Source organism: Wyeomyia smithii, chromosome 3 (genome assembly GCF_029784165.1).
Source record: "Wyeomyia smithii strain HCP4-BCI-WySm-NY-G18 chromosome 3, ASM2978416v1, whole genome shotgun sequence".
NCBI classification, from domain to species: Eukaryota; Metazoa; Arthropoda; class Insecta; order Diptera; family Culicidae; genus Wyeomyia; species Wyeomyia smithii.
This window is the reverse complement of record NC_073696.1, coordinates 267,535,648-267,555,920: the sequence shown is the minus strand read 5'-3', so window position 1 is coordinate 267,555,920 and position 20,273 is coordinate 267,535,648. Positions and strand designations below refer to the sequence as shown.

Genomic DNA, 20,273 nt, shown 5'->3' with positions numbered 1-20,273 from the left:
TTCGACGCGGCTGTTTCGAGTACAGCGAGAGTATTGAGTCTGCCAACTTGCTTCCCCTCTCTAGGATGTGGATAGAAAAAGGAATTTTCTCCCAAAGGTCTCAGGGCGGGCAATCGTCAATCGTAGTAGCTGGTCTCTCGCATGAAAGTGGCGCTTAAGCCACCCACTTAGCACCGGGCAGGCAAACCAGTAACACCGGAAGTTCCAGTCTCAGTACACGCAGAAAAAATTCTCTGGGTTGAATCAATGAAATGTTTTATTGTTAATCAATTCAAAGATTTGGTTTGTTTCAATCAAAAGAACGATTTATTTCAATACAAACATATTTTTAAAACAAACCAACGACATCGTTTGAGATAATTCCGAAACGCTACATTCGTTTCATTCAAAATGGTAGTGGTGCTATAAGCAAGCGTGCACATACAGTATCAAAGACAAAAAACCGTCAGTAATACCGCTAGTATCGATTAAAGCAAGCGTGCACACCCATTAGCAAAGACAAAAACCGTTTTACGAAAATAAGTTAGTAGGCAATAAGCTCACATGGTTCAGGTTTAAAATTGAACTATGGTTTGTTTGATTGCTACAGTCATGTTTCAAGAGCAAGATTGAACAACAAATGAAGTATTATAGAGAAAAACTGATTTGTCCGCCATTACTGATTTTTTTGTGAAGGCTTTCGAGTACTCTCAGGGGTTCACGTACCCCAGGATGAGAACCACTTAATTAAACGAAGATGATCTGCATGAAGTGACCTAACTAAGAGAAAATTAATATTTGGTTGTTTTCGTCAGAGCATGGACGAATGCTACATGCTTTGACGAAAATTAACCAAATTTTATTTCACTGTTCCAAAAGAATTCTTGTTTTTGAAGTAGAATACTTCTCTCAGGAAGTTCGGCTACATAGTTATGTGAAATGAAAATCTAAAACCGAAAAAAGTGAAAAATATGTCCAATTTGAAATGCTAATAAATCGGTTAGTATTCGATGGATTTCCTTCGTTCTTGCAGCAATAGATTGGAAAATCTTCTAAGATTCTTCCCAAAACAAGATAATTGTAATTTTATTATTCACACTATTGTACTATTGAAAATAGTCAAGCCTTGTCAAAACGAAAAATTCGACCTCTGATTGGTCGTTATATGATTGCTTCCCAAGCACGGTCGACAGAATCATATACCTTGCAATTTTAAACATGCTATTCGGCCTATAAAAGAGCCTGTTTCAGCCGAAGCCGCTCATAATAGTTCTAGACAGCGACAACAGCAGTCGTCCTCCCTTAGCAGCAGCACTAGCAGTGCAGTGGATACCAGCGATAGCGGAAAGCGGCCACAGCTGTGGCGTAGCAAAGGATAGCGCACTAGCTGCAGCGGATCTCAGCATCGATAGCGGCTGATGCAGTGTGGTACTTTCATCTCAAAATTTAAAAATTGTCAAGCCCCAACCATGACAAGCAACTTACTATATTATTGAAAATGGTCAATCCTTGTTGAAGCGCAAAATTCGATTGATCTGATTAGTCAACGTTTAATTACTAGAAAAAATGACTGACACGCAAGCAGCCGGGTTATCTTTCTTGTAAAAGTATTCTACTTCAAACTTGCGGTCGTGGCTTTGCACACAACCCTCCTGTTATTTTTTTCTTTATTCTAGTTTATTTTCCGTCGGTCTAGTTCCGCCACTGTTGTGGCCAATCACCAACGCCCAGGGAGGCGACTCCACACCCAGGACCCTAACTCACGACCCGTTTATTAACGGACCGGCGCCAACGGCTTTACTTCCTCATGCGATGGAAGGCGTGATCCCAGAGATTTTTCGCCTCAGAAAATCTCCCGGTGTCGGCTAGGATTGAATCTAGACCAGTTGGGTTGGTTGTGAGTGGATCACGCCAGCTCACAACCATCGACACCTATGTCGGCGGTGGGATTCGAACCCAGGCGTCGAGCGTGGTTGACGGAGACGTTACCAACCACACTAGGCCCCCGCTCAAAAGAATTCTTGTATTTGTAAGCTCCTGACCCCGAACAACTCATTTATTTTAGAGATCCTCAGAGGGAGAAATAAGCGATGATAGAAACCGCTGATTTGGCAACTAGGTTTCACATATCAGAGGTGTCAGATCTCTTCTCAAAGCGCAATGTTGACTAACTCTTTTATTCGGCTCGTATAACTGATGGTGACGGTGGAAGTCCTGTGTAAGCTGAAACCTTACGAGGATAACATGATCCTCCAAATTTTAATGACTTTCCAAACGGATCCAGAAAACATATTCCCACGGGCCGGATAGTCAAACGTCTTCCAAATTATTCCCAGGACAAGTGTTGCATATGACACTAGCCATATGCAGACCACTAGAGTATTCCCACCGAGCTAGCCAAATTCCTAAAACCATGTTTCACCACAAATCCTGATTCCCATGCATGTACATGCAACCACTTGAAAATTAACCATGTGCATGTACATTCGATCCCATATTTGCAACGCCTCATAAATTAAACAAAACATCGCCAGCACAGCCAGCAATGTTTAACTTCCCACGATTCTTTCTCGTTCCACGTTATCCTTACGAAATAGAACGAGAGCCGCAAGCAGCTAAGACACTAGCGCAACTTGCGGACATCATGAACATGTGCTATTGCCTACGCTCAGGCGCATAGCAATAGCCAGCTAGCTGTGTGAGTTTTATAGCAAGCCACACTGTATCAAGAAATGACAATTCAATGCCCTAGGTCCGCCTATTTTCATACACCGACATACACAAATTCACATGTAAATAGTATTAGGTAAAAGCTAGAAATTAAGAAGGGACTTACAGTTAAGTGGAGTTTTGAATAAATCAATCCCGTTTGGGACATGGTAAGAACAAGTCGTGTTTCAATTAAAACCAAAAGAAATGTGAGAAACCCTCACCTGGGTAATAATAAAGTGCATCACAAAAACCGTGAAGGTGTTGAATTTTATGTTTATGTTTAATTTTATATACTTTCATCATTATTCTGTAGACCATACAGAGGGTTTGTGAACCACAAGGTAAAAATCACTGTGATGAAGCAACTTTGGAACATTCGCAACTCATGTTTTAGCAATAAAACATGAAAAACGTGTAAAAATAAATATATTCTTTATTGAACCTTATTGCAATACCCTTCAATGTGTTACCTTTCTTGTTCGTTTGGCTCACAACCAGGGTTGATATTTGTTGACACTCTTGAGTGAAAGTGAAAAAAAAGCATCAATAAGCGTTCTCCCTTCCAGCTTTTTGCATTGGCGTTGACGGTGTTGCTGATATTTGTTTGGTTTCTGCGTGCGAAAAAAAAGAAGGAAATATTTTTGCTTTTTTCATCACGTTCACGAAGGTGCGAACAGCCTTAGAAATCTCTTTCAACACGAATAAACCGAATGGAATTGAACTGTCAAAACACCTCATTATATTTCATGCGATGGAAGCAAGACAACAAAATCAGTTTATCAGTTAACGAAGATTGTCAAGGCATCGGTCAGTGTCAGTGAAAAAGTGTTTCGGTGAGGTTCATTTTTGTTGAGTGGGTTGTTTGTTTTTCTTTTTCGCTTTGAAGTGAAGATCATTTGGTTGGATTTTTCGTCAATTTTTATTCCGTAACCGTGAACGATGCGCGCGATCTATTTCATTTGAGTATAACAGCACGTTACTAGGACGAAAATCTAGTGTATCTGAGAGAGTGCTGCGATCATTGGAAGTGAAAATTGAAAATGATTGGCTGTAATTTTCGAAGAATTTTGCTGGGGAAAATGACTTTTATCAGCACTGCTCACAACACTCTCTTCGCATATCTCTCCCTCTGAGTATTGCTAATTTATTTTCTTTGTAGGCCCTTCTGTTGTTCCGCGCTGATCTTTTAGACCAGTTTGAGCAAACTCACGAAAACGTCAAACTGCATTTTTCTCGAATGTCAGATTTTTCACCCAATTTCAGTCGACGGTGTAAAAAAACAGTGTTTTGTGCATTTTACTACAGTTTTTCAACTTGAAACCGTATAACAAACCGTAACTATGGCCGACGAAGGCAATGAAGATAGTTGGCTTTACGGGAATACGAATCGAGAAGGAAAGGATGAAAGCACGACAGAAGCCGAGAAAGACGCCGCCACAGGTGAGGAAGTATCCCACCCAGAAAACGGGGAACAAAGTTCTACCAAGCGCGCCCGTGGCAGCTTCTCGGATGAAGACAATCACCATCAACATGATGACAATGCTATGGATTCGAGTGACCTGCAGGCCAGAAACGATTCCACGGCTCCACGAGAAGACGAATTTGTGAGTAAACAATTGGTTGGATAGGAATCGAATTGTTCACCTTGATTGTATTTTTCCCACAGCAAGCTGAAGAGGATTCTCGACTTCATGAAGAGGAAAGTCACGAGCCGGCAGAGCGACTTGTGCGAAGCGATGGTGAAATGGAAACTGATGATAGCGACGAGGATGATGATATTAACGTCGTGATCGGCGATATTAAGTCCGGTCCAAGTTACAACATCATAAAGCAAAGAGGACCGATAGTACAACCACAGGCAGTTCAAGCTGCACCAGGACCGGACAAAGCGAAACAACCAGCCGGAAAGTTTAGTATCGATGAATTTGAGAGTGTTGGAACGATTAATGGTGTTGCGGCGCATGAGTTTAGCATTGACTCGCTGGATGAAAAACCGTGGCGTAAACCGGGTGCCGATATTACAGATTACTTCAACTATGGGTTTAACGAAGAGACTTGGCGAGCTTACTGTGAGAGGCAGAAGCGTATGCGAATGCATGAAAGCGGTGTCGGTCTGCAAGGATTGACTGTCAATAATCCGCAGGCGGCTCAAGCACAACCACACTGGAGATCTGGTCCTCCGCCTCCTAGGAAAATGAATAACGGTATTGATGTAATCGGTGGAATGAATATGCACCCCAGACAGGAGGGTGACATGATGGGACCTCGTCATCCTAAAGAAAATGTCATTCAAGTGATGACCGCTGATCGACGTGAATATAGTCGAACTTCCAATAAATACGATCCGTCGATGGGCCCACCGCCATTCGGGGCACCACCAGATTTCTATCATAACGAGCCTGATTATGGTGATTACGGATACGAACCGACACAGGAGTCACAATGGAATCAGGAAAGCTCCTGGCAACCTCATGGTATCAAGACACTCACACCTGGGCCACCGCCTCCGCACATGATGCCCCCTGGAATGGTGATGCCACCTCATATGGAGATGATGCCACCCCCAATGCAACCGGGAATGGGTATGGGACCTCCTGGAATGGGTCCGCCGGGAATGCGTAGTCACGAACGCGACGTTCGAGGTGATCGAGAACGAGACAGAGAACGCGAACGTGAGCATCATGGTAAAATTCGTGAACGCGAACGTGAACGGGATCATCGTCGCGAACGCGACCGTGAAAGAGAGCGAGAGCCGGTTACCATTAAGACAGAAATTATGGAAATGGATCGTCCACGATCGGAGAAACCAGAACGCGATATCGAAAAAGAAAAGGATAAGCGATCCTCCAAATCAGATCGTCACAAGGAACGGTATGTAGAATTTGAATCTTTTGTTAATTGCTACTGCGGAAGAAGTAGCAGTTTGGGGTGTAATATTATATTTTCAATGATTTTAACAGATACCGGGAACGGTCTCGCAGTCGTGAAAAATCCAAGTCACGAAGAAGGTCCCGCAGTCGCGAACGAGAGCGCGAACGACACAGTAGCCGGTCGGAGAAAAAGAAATCGCACCGCATGGATAAGGAGGAAAGCGAATAGTAATATATGCTTACTGTGGAAACCTGTTTATGTCATCATTCTGAAATTAAAGCAAAAAAACAAGTCTTAATTGGGTGCATTCGGGGTAGTTGTTTAATGGGGTGTCGAAAATCAGGAAATGTCAGGGAATTCATTTTTCGATCAGGGAATATCAGGAAAAACTAAAAAACAATCAGGGAAAATTTCTTAACCGAGATGTACTTTTTTTCAGCGTAAAAGGCTGTATTTTTACTGTTTGGTTTTATTTTATCAACAGATTACAAGACTAATTTATTTCAGTGCCGCTCAGACCCTCATGCACACCTTGAATGCTGATCTCACGACCATTAACACCACTGCAAACTGAGTGTGCGTTGAATTCACGTTTGTTTATTTATTTTTTGTTCGAGTTTCTTACAGCAAACAAGAAATTCTTACAGCTAGCAAAGAAAGTCATCTCACCAACACCAACGCATCGCACCAATACGGAGCAGATGGAAAAATCTATATACCAGTGGTTCCCAACCTTTTTGGTTCCGCGGCACCTTTTGCTAAACACAAAGAGCTCCGTGGCCCCTTTGCGAAGCATAAGGAGCTTTGCGGCCCCCAAAATAATTTCAGATACAAGTTTTGCAATACGAAGCTGTGTTTTTCAGTCTCAAATCATTCGGCAAGTCTAGTTTGTTTCACGTCTTGGTCCTAATACGCATGAGAATTGAAAATCTGCTTTCACGGAGGTATCTAGAAAGAAATTTCAACTATCTTTCGAATTTGCCAAGAGCTTCGCGGCCTCCCCGAATGAGCCTCGCGGCCCCGGTTAGCAACCACTGCTTCATACCTATTTACGAACGAATGTGTTAATCGAGCTATTCACCTTCATTCTTGTTTACGTTCGTATCCAACATTCGTACGAAAGTTTGGATTCGAATGAGTTCGAAAATGCCATTCTTGTTTACGTACAAAGACCATACGAATCCATTCGTATCGCATACGAATGCGATACGTATACGAAAAAGGTGGATGTCTATGCAAAAACGGTTGATGTCTAGACTTAAGGGTTAAAAAGGTTTAAATGTCAGGAGAGAAATGTCAAGTGTGTCAAGCCGATTGAGCGAGGCTCCTGACGGCAAACAGTTTTTTTTATGAATGAAAATGAAATATGTTTTTATTATAATTTGCATAATAAAATGGTCTTTTTTGAGAAACATTTATAGTTAACGTATGCCTACAACACAAGACTATCGCGGTTACTTAAAATTTTCCTTTTATAAATAGAATTTGTTTGGCGAAATATGCAATTGGAACCAAATTTACAAACTCCGATGCAAAAACAATAAGCGGGTCATGGGCCTGCATAATGCATTAAAACTTGACTGTTTACGTTTTTTGAACGACTTGGACAGCATACTTGAGCAGTTTATTTTGCTAAATTTTGGTGAATATTGTAATAAGTGAAAGGGTGAACAGGTGTGAGCCGACAGATATGGATAGTGCTACGACAGAGTAATTTCACAGTAAGTGTTCTTTTGTTGCAGAATAGTTTTTCTTCATTCTCAAAAAAACTACTTTTTATAGGAGTCACACAGCACGACCAACTTGTGCTCGTTCCATTGTTATAAATTGGTCCACAAAAAGACGCTCGCCGATAAGGAAATTAGCCTGGCCTACAAGCGGCCTAAGCATCAGGTAAGTTTGATTCTAAAGAAAATTAACAACTGATAATTAACTACACCCACTAGCCAAAACGCGTGTGTGTGTGAACGTTGTTTCTTTTTCTCGCGAATTTGTGGACCACTTTTTCTAAGAGTTTTTTTTGTGTTAAATTTCAGAACCAGCCGACACTGAGCAACGTATCTTGAAGAACATCATCAATGGCAAACAGCAGCGACGGGACTTGCGTTAGGCCGCCCTGTGTCGTGCCAGTTTAGTACTATTGTTAAATCCTAGCGATCGGCCAGGACTAAGTAGGGCACTTCCCTAAAAAGGTGAATTGTTATAACCATGCAGGAATTTTTGTCAGACCCTCTGTGAGTGACAGATAATGAAAAATAAATAATGCTTCGCCTACTATTCTGAGATCTTATTTTTGAATTAAATTCCTGCTACCTGTCCGGAGGTGGATTAAATTTTTGTTGTACACATCGACAATTTTTGTTGTCGAAAAATGAACAACCTGATCGACTATGTGACCGAGGAATAGTCGTATTTTAGTGCGGCTGATTGTCAAGATTGATTTGATTAAGGAACAGTATTTGCCACACAGTTTGCGATTAATATTACTGCGAAATGTGCTGGTGCAATTCATTACAAGTACCTTAGGCAAATGCAACGATGCTTCGATCAGGCACCATAATGGAATTAATCAAAATAATCGAAGGTGAGCTAACTTATGCCAAAATGTTTAGAAACTCAACAAGGCTTAAAGTGGAACTGCACACTGACTCGAAGTTATCAAATTAGTTAACCAATATTTGATCAAGAAAAAGTACTTCGTGGTGGTTGAGAGGACACAACTTCCAGTTTCTTGAAGACATGTATCACTGTGTAGGAATGACAATTTGTAGGCATTTTGTTATTTGAACAGTGTAACAACTGTTCCGATTTCCTAATTATTAGTACTACGAATGTACACTAAGGTCGCTTTTTACGCGGGGGATGCGTTCCAAATTTGTATGGGCCCGCGTGAAAAACGACTTTTTTGAGTTGCAAATATAACAAAGAAAACCGTCCGAAAACGTTAAAATCTCGTTTGAATATGATAGTGGCAAATCTAGAGACCAAAATGCATTATTTTAAATTTTGAGTATTTACACCAAAATTGTGAAAACTGATATATGATCACTCGTGGCCAAAAACGGAAAACGTGATTGGAATGAGGTCGATATCTTGTACCGTTTTTGAATAATGGAGGAAAGCAACCCGCGTGAAAAAAAAAAACCGCGTAAAAAGCGACCTTACTGTATAGGGATACCATCTAGTCAGAGATAGAAATCAGGACACCCTTTTTTCGGCACAAATTTGATCTAAGCTTAAGACCTCCTAGCTTGTCTCAAGGTACGATGTTGGCCTAACAAGCCAGTGGTCATAGCTTTAAAACCCACCCTGGGAGAGATTGTTATAATAAAATCGGAGCGTTAGTTCCGCAATTGTTCTGTATACTAATAATTGGCCGCAAAGTCTGTGTCCAACAAACAGAAAGATCAAGTTTCGACAGCGTAATATTAGTACCTACGTTTCTTTGATTTAACTGTTATAGATGTGAAGAGGCAGATAAATGAGTAGAATGATTGTAGAATGATAGTCTAAGAATCACAGTGTCGCAGTGAAAAAATATGACATAGGTGGTTCAATTCTGTTGAAACCGCGGGGCATTTCAAAGGCGTGGGACACGTTTCGTTGGATGTATTTCTAGACGGGACATTTTGTTGAAACACAGGATGCTTAATGATTTTAACATTTCTCTCGTCACATCGCACAGTGTTTTATTTTGCCGTTTTCATGCGATTAATTGAATAGCAATATAAATGTTGATTATAGCCATAATGTATGTTCGGATAAGTTTCAATGTATTCAAAAATGCATATTTCGTTCTAGAAAGATGAGTGATCAATCCACCCAAAAGTGAGATAGAGAATTTACTTTTTCATCAGATTGAGATAGACGAGTGGTGTCTTCGACAAACTTTTAGTTGATATCAAAACTAGACACTTTGCCGTTATAACTTTTTTCTTAGATTTCTCTTCTATTTTTTAAACCTTCTACAAAGTTTTAAGCCATCCAAAAATGCATGTCTATGCTAAGCATTGATATTTTTAATCACCTAAAATAAAAAAGTTATTTGACATATTTCGATATTTTTGGTGATACCTTCACGTGAGCCCTCTCCAAATTACGCAATTTTACGCAAGTGGCAGTTCCATACGATGAAATAAATATCTTAAGACTTTCCATTAAAGGCACAAACTTTCGTATGTAATAGTATGTAAGCAGCCTTTCAAAACTATTTGATGCCGATTTTTGTATACAAAAATATGAATATTAAAAAGGTTTGAGTTTTGAAGGTAGCACTAAACCATCTTGAGCTAAACATGCATGCATGCTTTCGTAAGGTTAGAAAAATTACTCTAGCTTGTACCTTATATACACTACCCGTCATAAGTTTAGAATCGCTTTACTGCGTATTGCAACATCCAGTTTGAATATTGCAACACCCCGAAAAGTTTAGCATCACTTGATATGGGCAGATTAATGTAACGCTATCTCTTGATTCCGGAAACCCAGAGAGTTGTGGTCTTCAGCAAAGTTGCTCAGAAGGTCAGAGGCTTGTAATTGGCGGACAGTATAGTGCGAAATTTAGCTGCAACGCAGCGCTAGTGTGCATGTAGTTTTGAGCGTTTCGACCTTTTTTTTCGTAGGATTTGAGCCACTGCAACCATTGTATTAATCTTTTGTGGTATGTTTCGAACTTAGTTTAGCTCAATAATCACATATATATACATATATATATATATATATATATATATATATATATATATATATATATATATATATATATATATATATATATATATATATATATATATATATATATATATATATATATATATATAAATATATATATATATATATATATATATATATATATATATATATATATATATATATATATATATATATATATATATATATATATATATATATATATATATATATTTATATATTTATATATATATATATATATATATATATATATATATATATATATATATATATATATATATATATATATATATATATATATATATATCTACTATATAAAAATGGAATTCCGTAACGCTTGATCTTATTGATATTATTCCCTCCGTATCTGTGTTGTACAGTAATCATCATCATTTAAAATCGTTCTATATCAGAAAAATAAGCGGTGACGTAAGGATTTTTTAACCGGAAAATGTTCGCTGATGTTCAGGAAAGACATTTGGAGAAAAATAATTAGTATCTGATTACTACAATTTGAGATATTATTCACAAAACTACGTGAAACATGCAAAATTAGGACTTTTCATGCTGAATTTGCCTCTAAATCAAAATTCAAAGCGATGACATGTGATTCCTATTTCATTGAAATGTTTGTTAATGTTCAGGAAAGACATTTGAGGAAAAATAATTAGTATCTGATTACTACAATTTAAGATATTATTCACAAAACTACGTGAAACATGCAAAAATATGACTTTTCAAGCTGAATTTGCCTCTAAATCGAAATTTAAAGCGATGACATGTGATTCTTTTTTCATTAAAATGTTTGTTACGTTCAGGAAAGACATTCGAGGAAAAATAATTAGTATCTGATTACTAAAACTTGAGATATTATTCACAAAACTACGTAAAACATGCAAAATTACCGAATTTACCTCTAATTCAAAATTCGAAATCGAAGCGATGACATGAGATTCTTTTTTCATTAAAATGTTTGTTAATGTTCAGTAAAGACATTTGAGGAAAAATAATTAATAGCTTATTACTAAAATTTGAGATATTATTCACAAAACTACGTAAAACATGCAAAATTGTGACTTTTTGTGCTAAATTTACCTCTAAACCAAAATTCAAAGCGATGACATGAGATCCTTTTTTCATTAAAATGTTTGTTAATGTTCAGGAGAGACATTTGAGAAAAAATAACACGTATCTTATTGCTAAAAGTTGACATATTACTCAAAAAATTACATATGTTCGAAGCATTTTTGAAGATGATTTTCTGCATGCAAAGAAACACCTTAAAATACTCTCTTTGATTTTTTTTTGAAAAACATATAATACATGTAAAACTTAGACTTTTTAAGCATAAGCTCAAATCGCATCTGAATCAAAATTCAAAACATGTGATTTCAATAAATTGTTCCAAATATTTTTTTGCAGAAAAATCCATGTTTTGAATCAGTGCGAGCCGAGCATAAAAAATTTACATTTCTGATGTACACTAAGGTCGCTTTATACAAGGTTTTTTTTACGCGGCTTTTTCTACGCAGATTCCGGAATTTACGCTGTTTTTTTTACGTGGATTCCGGAATTTATGCGTTTTTTTTACGCGGATTCCGGAATTTCGTATTCGTGTATTCGTAGATTTGTGAATAGGAACACATTACGGGATTTGATTTACTTTTTTAACTTCCCAAACCTTAACTTAACCCAAACTAGATCTTGGAACATTCAGCTGGAGAAAAGGTTTCATTTCATTGGTTTGAACATAGATTAGGAGGCGTCTTAAGCATTGAAAGTCATTTTTTATTTTCTACATAGTTTTGTGGATTAAAGCACAATTGTTAGTTATCAGAAAACCCTTACTTCTTCTCAGACGTGTTCCTTTGACACCAACAAACATTTTCGTTTTGAAAAAAATCACAAGCATCTCTTTAGATTTCATTATAGAGGAGAAATAATTAATAGTTAATTTCCAAAAAAAAAGGTTTACTGTAAACGATTGTCAAATAGCCCGAATATCACCCAGTATAGGTATATTCGAAACTGGGAAGACTCAACACAACATTTTCCAAAACGGCGGCTTCCGGCTTCAGAAAAATAACCTAAAGTGGTATTTGGCCAACCATTTCAATAATTCCGAAAGTGGTACTCCATACGTCGTTTGGTAATCCGATATGGCGACTTCCAGTTTATGTGTGTTCTGTTCTCAAAATATTGAAGTATTTAAAGTGATGATGAATTTATAAGATGTGAAATATTTTTTAAGTAAGTTGTGCTAAAGCAGTAATGAATTATAAAAAATGATTCTTGAATTTAAAACCTTTGATCCCGAGCATCGCCGGGAACGTTTAACTAGTATATATATATATATATATATATATATATATATATATATATATATATATATATATATATATATATATATATATATATATATATATATATATATATATATATATATATATATATATATATATATATATATATATATATATATATATATATATATATATATATATATATATATATATATATATATTCTTCTGCGAAGTTACATAAAATTTTCTGAACTGTCGAAAACTGAAAAGCTCTAGCGTGTGTTTTTATTACACTGAGAAACTTTGCTTAAGACTGCAAATACGTTGGATAGAGTTTCAGAATACTGGTCCGTGTATTCCATGTAATAAATACATAGCAATTGTATTTTTACATGAAACCTATGAATATATTCAAACGGAAGTATCACAAAAACACATTTATCATAATTTGAAAAAATAAAGATTTTTTGATGGACAATTTTTTAAAAAAATCATGGTTTGCTAATACCTGCTAACAAATTTTGTGTAATATTTTCACTTAAGTGCTTCAAAAACTTTTGTACTCGGAAGAAAACGACGTAATAATTCAATTTCTATCGAGAAAAAATTTGTAAGAAATTATTTCGCGTGAACTCATAAAATTATCACAATAAAACGTGAAATTCAGACAAAGTTTATAAAAACTCGTAGATCTTTGAAACTTTAAGAGTTAGAAATTTTGTATATTCTGTAAATTGCATAGAATTTAGAGATCTACAACTTTTGGTCGTAGCCGACGTCTTCATTGGCCAGAGCAGTGGTATTTACGGAATCGTAATGATGAACTGAAGCCAAAAATCGACCTCAGACATTTTGAATTCTAAGATGGAGACTTCCGGTGTCTGGAAAACAGCGGAAAATGACCTAATACCACCCAATATGGGTATTTTCGGAATCGTGATGATGCACTGAAGCCACAAATCGACCTCAGACATTTTGAATTCTAAGATGGCGACTTCCGGTGTCTGGAAAACAGCGGAAAATGACCTAATACCACCCAATATGGGTATTTTCGGAATCGTGATGATGCACTGAAGCCACAAATCGATCTCAGACACAGTTTGAATTGTAAGATGGCAACTTCCGGTTTCTGGAAAACAGCCAAAAATGGTCGATTTCCATCCAATATGAGTATCTCCGGAACCAGAATGATGCAGGGAGCTAAAAATTGACCTCAGACACCATTTAGAATTGTAAGATGGCAACTACTGGGAAACTGTCAAAAATGAACGAACACTTCTCAATATGGATATTTACGTAATTGAGATGATGCATAGAAGCCAAGCATTGACCCTGAACACCATTTTGAATTCGAAGATGACCACTCGCAGTTTCTGGAAAACAACGAAAATAACTGAATACCACGCAATATGGGTATTTCCGGAATCAGGTTGATGCAAGAACAGATAAAAATGACCGACGACCAAAAAAAAAGAAAATGACCAATATGGATATAGGGTAGGGAATATATTTCAAGCAGCTTTAGGAACCGCCTGTGTATTCAGACGAAATACTCGAAATGTGTTGGGTGAAACTCAAACAGTAGTAAATCAATCTGTTCGCTATCGTTTTCTCTATCAGAACTTGTTTTCAGATTGTGAAACTAAGTTAGCAAACTTTGACAATCGTGAATCAAAGTTACGAATCGAGGGTCACTATTCCAATCACCCCGAACCTATTTTAAGCAGTTTCCATCTGTTTTGCAGGTGTTTTTTTTCAGCACCTGAAGTGGCTCCTGAATGGCTGCAATATAGGTTGATTTGTTTCAATTGCAATCGTTCACAGATTTCTTTGTGATTAACGGTATTACTTATATTCGTAAGGCAGCTAGACAATCAAAGTTTTCGTTTCCATCATTGAAACTGTCGATATTGATCAAAATGCAGGAGTTTGAGGCCAGTTTTCTTCGACTGATTAAAATAGGCGCTACTGCTTAAGCCGTTCCTTACCCTAATCAAAATAAAGGAGATGTACAAAAGCCAAAAGTCTAGGACGTTGTCATTCCGATGAAACCAACCAATTCAAACGATTTGTCGTTCGACTTTGATCATATCCTATGGCTGATTCGTCGTGCATCTGCAGACTATTATTATTTCCTGTATGGACTTCCTCACTGCGACCAGAATCGTAGATCTATTGTGAGAGGACTATAGGGGCCGTTCAATAATTACGTAAGCATATTTTTTCACTTTCTCAACCCCCCTCCCTCCCTCGTAAGACATTGTAAGATTTTTTGATACTCCCCTCCCCCCTAGTAAGATATTACTGCCAGCAGATTTAGATTTTAACTTTAGTTTTATCATCCTGAAGCAAGTACAATACTTCGTTTCCCCTTCGGTCCTTATTCGAGTTAATAGTCCTTTTTAGGAATTTCACTGTCCACACCTTCATGAATATGGTTATTTGAAGCATTAACAATATTTTTCTTACGTAAGATAATCAATTTACCCCCCTCCCTCCATTGTAAGATAACGTAAGAAAATTGCACACACCCCCTCCCCTCCTATTTGCGGCCCCATAAACAAATCGCAAGGAATCAATGGCTTTGAAATGTTTGGAATTATTGGTGCTATGACACTCATAATAACCCGGATTCCGCGGCAGATGTCACTTTGCGACGTTTTTCGCACTTACTTGAGTCCCGTAATAGGATTTTGTTCACTTCACTCTGGTTTCACCGTGAAGTGACTCCCGTAATAAGCACCATTAAATTGAACACAAAAAAGGGCGAGACGAAGTTTGCCGGGTCAGCTAGTAGTATATATTTAAAACAAGTACTGTTATGTGCACCCGAAATCCTCTATGGCTATTGGTGAAATATCCATCGTCTACTTCATGAAATAAATTCGAGAATTCTATGAGGTACTATGAGATAAATCGGGGTGAAATTGATCACCCGCAAAATCCATACATTCTATTGGAAATGTGCTTTTTTTCTATATGTTCATGATATATGATGATTCCTGAACTGGAAAATATCAACCACAGTTAGTTTGGAAACGAAAATAACGATATTTCAGGTTAAAAATTATTCATTGTGGTTCCTAAGCTGCAGTTTGCTAAACTTGCGCTCATTTGATCACCGTTAGATCGATTTCAATTTGGTTTGTTGCAAAAGTTCAAAAACTAGCTCTGAAATGAAAATCTTTATAATTTTCTGCGAATTCATCCATATTACCACAGATAACAGATATCCAAGCTAACTTTGCTTCATTCGTAAAAAGACGCAACGGTTTTTTAGCATGTCGCAATACGCAGTATGGTGGCGCTAAGAACACTTAGTGGTCAATGATTCGATAAAATCGATAGTTTTACAGCTTTTATCGATATTATCGCAATGAGAATGGTTGCCGTTTTTAAATGTAGAAATTTTGAGCAGTCGTAATGTGTACATTATCGACTTATTTATTCAATCCCTCTGTATATTTGCGATAAATTTGTTTGTTTTAGTGTTGGTTTGAAAAAATAAATACATAAACCTCACAAAATCTATGTTATATCGTTGCATAAACAGCGACTGTATAATCTGTAAGAATTTTCATGCGTCTGGCAGCTTTGACCGTAAACCAGCGCTGCCATCACTAAAGTGGTTAAAGTCGCAAGTTGCAGGAAGATGTCGTTAGCATTCCAAACGAGTAAGAATTTGAAATCTTACACACGCTTTCTGGAGTTTTTTGTTCTAGCTTGGATGTCTGTTATCTGTGATATTACTTTGATGGTATGAAATAATCATTGTTGAAAAATATATTTTGAACTTTTATCAAACTTTACTCACTTCTCCAAATTTAACGTAATTAACCCTTAATTTAGATTACTTTAAGTAAATTCAATACTATTTTTGATATTTGGAAACTTGTTTGATTAAATTTGATTGAGTTTTGACTGAGTTAGAAGAATTTTTCGAAAATTTGTGAAACTGCACTGGGCATGCAAGAGTTAACTTTGACAGGTATGTGGATTTTTCAAAAGTTACATTTTATGACACGTAAACATTGCCTAGTGTTGTAAGATTAGTATCGTGTGATTAGAATTTTTATTCCGAATTTTCAGGTGATCAATTACACCCCACTGATCAATTTCACCCCATTCCACGGTACTTATGATAAAGCGCTTATTGAAAAATGATCAAAAATAATAATAAGTAGGGTATCGGCTCTATTGTCGTCAGGTTTGTCCAATTATCGTCCGGGGGGTTAATGAAGTCATAGAGAACTTACCTTTTGCAGAAAGACGTTCTGCATTTTGATGAGCCATCATGCAAGAAACTGACGCTCTAGGACATCATTTACCCCCCCTGACGCTAATAGATAAAACCTGTCGATAATAGAACGGATATCCTATCTAGCTTTTTTATCTTTATGGTTAGTAGAACAAGTTGTTCTACGATTTTATAGCTGCTTGATTTATTAACAACTTAAAAGAAAGGGTTCCTCTATCTTTGAAAATAACTGATTTAAATTCAAAAAACTAATTTTTCGCTCTTACTGCTTTTATTTAAATTGTTACATTAAAACTATCTTTGAACGACTTCTAGGGCTTTTTGAGAGAAACAATTTGCAATGCTGACATCGTGAATATTTAATTAAACCTAATAATAGGGTGCCCAATAAAAACGGCTTTATTCGCAGTATTTTATTTTCAAACATCCATAATTTTTTAACCAATTAATGGCGTCGAGTCCACCTGTGCACTGCACAGGTACACTATTCCCTAATATCCGAGCATATGCAATTATCGAAATATAATAACCTATAAAAACAAGTAAGCATACTAGCGACACCCTTTCATTCAAAGCATCAATCACTTAGGTTTGATTTGCTTCTTTCATTTAAGGAAAAAGAACTTAAATAAATGTTCGGTGCACATGTGACGAAATCAACCACGCGACGCCTCTGGAACCAGTTGATTGATTTTTTATCTTTTTAGATCTAAATAGGCTTTTTTTCTAGTTTTTCGATCACAAATATGAATACTTTCGTTAAACTTGTTGTTAAAAAAAATTATTGCTGGGAAAAAACTCGAACTTGCGATTGCGTTCTAATGTCAATCACCTTTATTAAATAATTTACGCTCCCGGAAGATAAACCAAAGTGCTTCACGTCAGAACCATAACTAGATATATATAACAATCGATTATGAAAATAATTAAAATTAATTCATTATTATTATTGATAAAATTAAATTAAATTATACGGCATTTGTATTTTGATCAACACTAAACGGAACCAGCTCTCTGAATTGTAGCACGCGGTTTTGTGAAGCATCCGAGGGAATTGGTTCCTTTGTTGTATTCTTAGTCTCCTACGAAAACAAGAACATGAAACAGTTATGCTAATAATGTAATAAACAAAAAAAAACCTTAATTTAAAACCGTTAAAAACAGCTTACCCAGCAAAGTTATCTCTCATAGCAAGTATAAATATTTGTCGGAAGGAGAATCGTGATTCGATTTGACTTTAAGTAATTTCCAGTAGCTCCTGATCGATTATTCCTGCATATCAATAAAATTAAACATTATTAGTTTCCAACACTTTTAATCGAACTAATTACCTAGTATACACATCGGCATCTATATCACTTAAGTAATGTTAAATTGATTATCCTATATCATGTTACCCAGTCAACTATCTGCGCCAATCAGAATCTACTTGGTGGTTGACTTTTTGCTGTTCCCGACGATCCAAATTTTCGGCAGATTATTGATAATTAGTACATTTATGGTAGCGACTTATAAATTTTTTATCGCCATTCTCCCAGAACTAACGGCAAACCTCAATAAATTTCTATCGGCTGTGCTCAATTTCCAACATTTTTTAAATTAATTACCGCATGGTTTCTTAGCACTGAACATTTCACTAGAACAATAATGTCCAACTTATTCGATTTTTTCACACAAAACAACCAAAGCATCCCGCGGCGACAGCGATTTGTACAAACATTTGCAACTTGCAAAAAACAAGAAAAAAGTACCGGCGCCGTCGATTTGTAGAGAGATACGTATAGCGATTCATTTAGATTTTAAAAAATCCATTGTCACAAATGTTTTTCTTGAAAATGTTACACAAACTTCGCTAAACTAGAAATTTTCTTCGGCCATTTTTCAAAAAAAAAAAAACCTTACACAAAACAGCAGGAAAACGAGAAACAAACCCGCGACGACGGCGATTCGTACATTCGTTTCCGCAACTTTCGACTAACGGTGTTTCGTTTCTGAAACTGAAGATTTTAAAAATCGATTGTCACAAATCCTGGATGTTTTTCTGGATGTTGCACACACTTCACGAAACAACAAATTTTCTTCAACTTATTCAATTTTTTTCAAAGAACCAACACCAAGCAGCGAAACAACGAGGAAAAACTACCGGCGCTGGCGATTCTCGCAGCGATTCGCAACTTTCGACTGACTTTGATGTTTCGTTCCGTTACCAAAATGAATTTTAGAAAATCGATAACGTTTATTTATTAAACAATCCACTAAATAAATTTTCTTCGGCTCATTCGATTTTTCCAGTTAACTAACACAAAACAGCAAAAAAAAAAAATAGAGAAAAACCTACCGGCGCCGGCGATTTGTAAAAGATTCGTATAGCGATCCACAATTTTTGACTAACGTTGCTGCTCCGTTTGCAAAACTGGAAACTGTTTTAAAAATCCATGTCACATATGTTTTTCTTGAAAATGTTGCACACATTTCGCATAGCTAGAAATTTTCTTCAGCCAAATGATTTTTCAAAAACACAAAACGAGAAAAACCCGTGGCGACGGCGATTCGTACAGCCATCCGCAACTTTCGACTGGCGGTATTCCGTTCCCAAAACTGGAAAATTTTTAGAAATCGATTACCGCAAATGTTGCACACACTTCACAAAACAAATTTTCTTCGGCTTATACGATTTTTCAAAAAATAAAACTTGCACAAAACAGCAGAAAAACGAGAAAAAACTACCGGCGCCGGCGATTCGTACAGCGATTCGCAACTTTTGACTGACGTTTGCGAACGAGAGCAAAAAGAATACGGATACGCATACGTACGTAAACAAGAATGGCACGTTCGTACGAAAGCAACGATGTTCGAAAGCTCGAATTGGTTAGAACGAATCGGATTCGTATGTGTTCGTACCGCATTCGTACGCCGCTGCTGCTTTCGTACGAAAGCGATACGGCCGTAAACAAGAATAAGGGTGATTGACATCCCAACACCGAATAACAGTGAACGACAATGAACTCATGTCTTGGGCTCAATCTTATTTGTGCCCGCTGTCAGCTTCATCTATCTATGCCTATGCCCGCTGTCAGCTGTCAGATAAAGGAGTATGAGGAGTGGCGGTGATGTGCTATCTCGTTTACACATATGTGGAGATGTTAGCACTTGAAACCTGGCGCGATTCCATAAGGGTGGTGTTGGTGCTACGCGTAGCGGAAAACAAACAAATCGCAGGTTTGTTTGCAATGCTACGTTTTGAGCAACTGGACAATTATTCAATTGAACACTTAAGGCCTAAACATAATGGATGCTTTTGTTTCTTCCAACCTGTAAATCATCGCATCTCGTTGCTTCGACTTTTCACCATCACTTTTTCACCATTATTGGTCGATTATATTTAGAGCCTTCTCCGAATTCTGATCACGAATCAGAAAATTTATTCAGAAACAAGTTTAAAA

At 37.0% G+C, this 20,273-nt stretch overlaps 1 protein-coding gene and 1 long non-coding RNA gene across 2 annotated transcripts; one reads left to right on the top strand and one right to left on the bottom strand.

The window, feature by feature from the left end:
- Positions 1-3,897: 3,897 nt before the first annotated feature.
- On the top strand, positions 3,898-5,869 carry LOC129733119 (pre-mRNA 3'-end-processing factor FIP1). Its single transcript, XM_055694700.1, has 3 exons — positions 3,898-4,295; positions 4,358-5,562; positions 5,652-5,869. The coding sequence occupies exons 1-3, from the start codon at positions 4,032-4,034 to the stop codon at positions 5,788-5,790; spliced, it is 1,608 nt and encodes a 535-aa protein (XP_055550675.1). The 5' UTR covers positions 3,898-4,031; the 3' UTR covers positions 5,791-5,869.
- An 11,206-nt stretch (positions 5,870-17,075) lies between these two features.
- Positions 17,076-19,723, bottom strand: LOC129733118 (uncharacterized). Its single transcript, XR_008729436.1, has 3 exons — positions 18,162-19,723; positions 18,000-18,102; positions 17,076-17,912 (listed from the first exon to the last, which is right to left on the bottom strand). It is a non-coding gene; the product is annotated as an uncharacterized LOC129733118 (long non-coding RNA).
- Positions 19,724-20,273: the final 550 nt, after the last annotated feature.

Excerpts from the sequence above, each read along its gene's own strand:
- LOC129733119 (XM_055694700.1), top strand. The coding sequence starts at position 4,032 with ATGGCCGACGAAGGCAATGAAGATAGTTGGCTTTACGGGAATACGAAT. Across the intron at positions 4,296-4,357 it reads CTCCACGAGAAGACGAATTT|CAAGCTGAAGAGGATTCTCG; the intron begins GTGAGTAAACAA and ends TTTTTCCCACAG. Across the intron at positions 5,563-5,651 it reads TCAGATCGTCACAAGGAACG|ATACCGGGAACGGTCTCGCA; the intron begins GTATGTAGAATT and ends TGATTTTAACAG.